The sequence below is a fragment of the Rhea americana genome, unplaced genomic scaffold, assembly GCF_003343005.1.
Source record: "Rhea americana isolate MKP2758 unplaced genomic scaffold, rheAme1 scaffold_567, whole genome shotgun sequence".
NCBI classification, from domain to species: domain Eukaryota; kingdom Metazoa; phylum Chordata; class Aves; order Rheiformes; family Rheidae; genus Rhea; species Rhea americana.
This window is the reverse complement of record NW_028186720.1, coordinates 9,236-10,481: the sequence shown is the minus strand read 5'-3', so window position 1 is coordinate 10,481 and position 1,246 is coordinate 9,236. Positions and strand designations below refer to the sequence as shown.

General features: G+C 51.1%; 1 protein-coding gene across 1 annotated transcript in view; it reads right to left on the bottom strand.

The window, feature by feature from the left end:
- The window catches only part of LOC146587781 (uncharacterized), a 7,323-nt gene extending 6,696 nt beyond the window's left edge, over positions 1-627 (bottom strand). The window contains exons 1-2 of the mRNA XM_085319005.1: positions 576-627; positions 226-276 (exon numbers count right to left, since the gene is read on the bottom strand). Coding sequence (XP_085175131.1) covers positions 226-276; positions 576-627 — 103 coding nt within the window. The remainder of the gene's footprint in view (positions 1-225; positions 277-575) is intronic.
- Between the last annotated feature and the right edge of the window lie 619 nt (positions 628-1,246).

Below are 1,246 nucleotides of genomic sequence, written 5' to 3'. Positions count from 1 at the left end.
GGCACCATGGCGGCGTCGGGTCCGAGCTCCGGCGGGAGCCTTGTTCGTGGCCTCCTTCAGCCCGTGGAAGTTAATGCCTGGGGCTTGGGCTCCCGTTTGTCAGGTGCCTTCTGCTGGGGTCAGGGCTGCCGATGGTGTTTGCTCTGCTCTGAGTTTTCCCGTGCTGTTCAGACTGAAATCCTGTGCGTTGGAGCTCTCGGAGTCGCCTGCCTCCTTGTTACACACCCAGTTTGGAGTTGGTTTCTTTGGACACCTTAAACTGGCTGCAGAAGGAGTCTGTGAGGCGGATATGTACAACGTAAAAGCATAAAGCAATTTTTTATTGACTAGCACATGCAAAAGTAGCTACAATTACTAAGCTGTTAGGCTAAGTATTCATGTGCTCGCCATCATCCTCGAGAAGGGATGAAGGGAGCCTTTGCTGGCCGGGCAGGCATCAGTAAGGAGAGGAAGGGCCACCCTCTGTGGCAACCCAGAACAGATCCTCAGTGTCGCTGAGTTGCTGCCTGCCACCAGCTCTGTCCACATTGCTGATGCTGCCATCTTGGCATAGTCATTCCTCGCTAGCCCCTGACCTGGACAACCAGCCTCATTAGCTATCAAAGATCCTGTCCTTAAGATAGCCATGCTTCGGTCTCTCAGTTTTACCTTCCTCATCTCTCTGCAGACTTTCTCAAAGCTCTTAGTCTGAGCCAAAATTACAAAGCAGGGCTATAATATAGCTACATCTTGAATCCTTGGCACACAGGCAGCTAAACCCTGAGGGGTAGAGGTAGTCTTACGGCAGGGCTCCCAGAGAGAAGGGGGCTATACCCTCTGGGTCCTGGCCTAAAAGGTGCTTAGGTTGTGCAGGGCAGTTCTACTTGCACAAATGTGTGCCTGGGAATGTTTGGATCAGTCGGGATAATGGAGGCCTGGAAGGAATATCTGGGCAAGAAAGTCATCCTGCCAGATGCAACAGGCATATTATGTTTGGGCACCTAAGCTCTGTTTTGTGTCAGGATCTTGATATATGTATGAACATTGGCACTTGAAGAGACCCAGAACTCTGTGTGCCGCCTTCTCTGCCAGGTTTCCCGGTTATTTTTCAGGTGTGGTTTACATGTGTTACAGAGATCTCTCCAGGTGAGCACGGTTTTGCAGCATCAGCTGGTCACAAAAGAGGCAGCAGAAAGAATTCAGGCCCTCCCATTCCTTCTGCTCTGGGAACTAGGTTGCAGTTCTGCACTTCTGTCATACCAGCAAA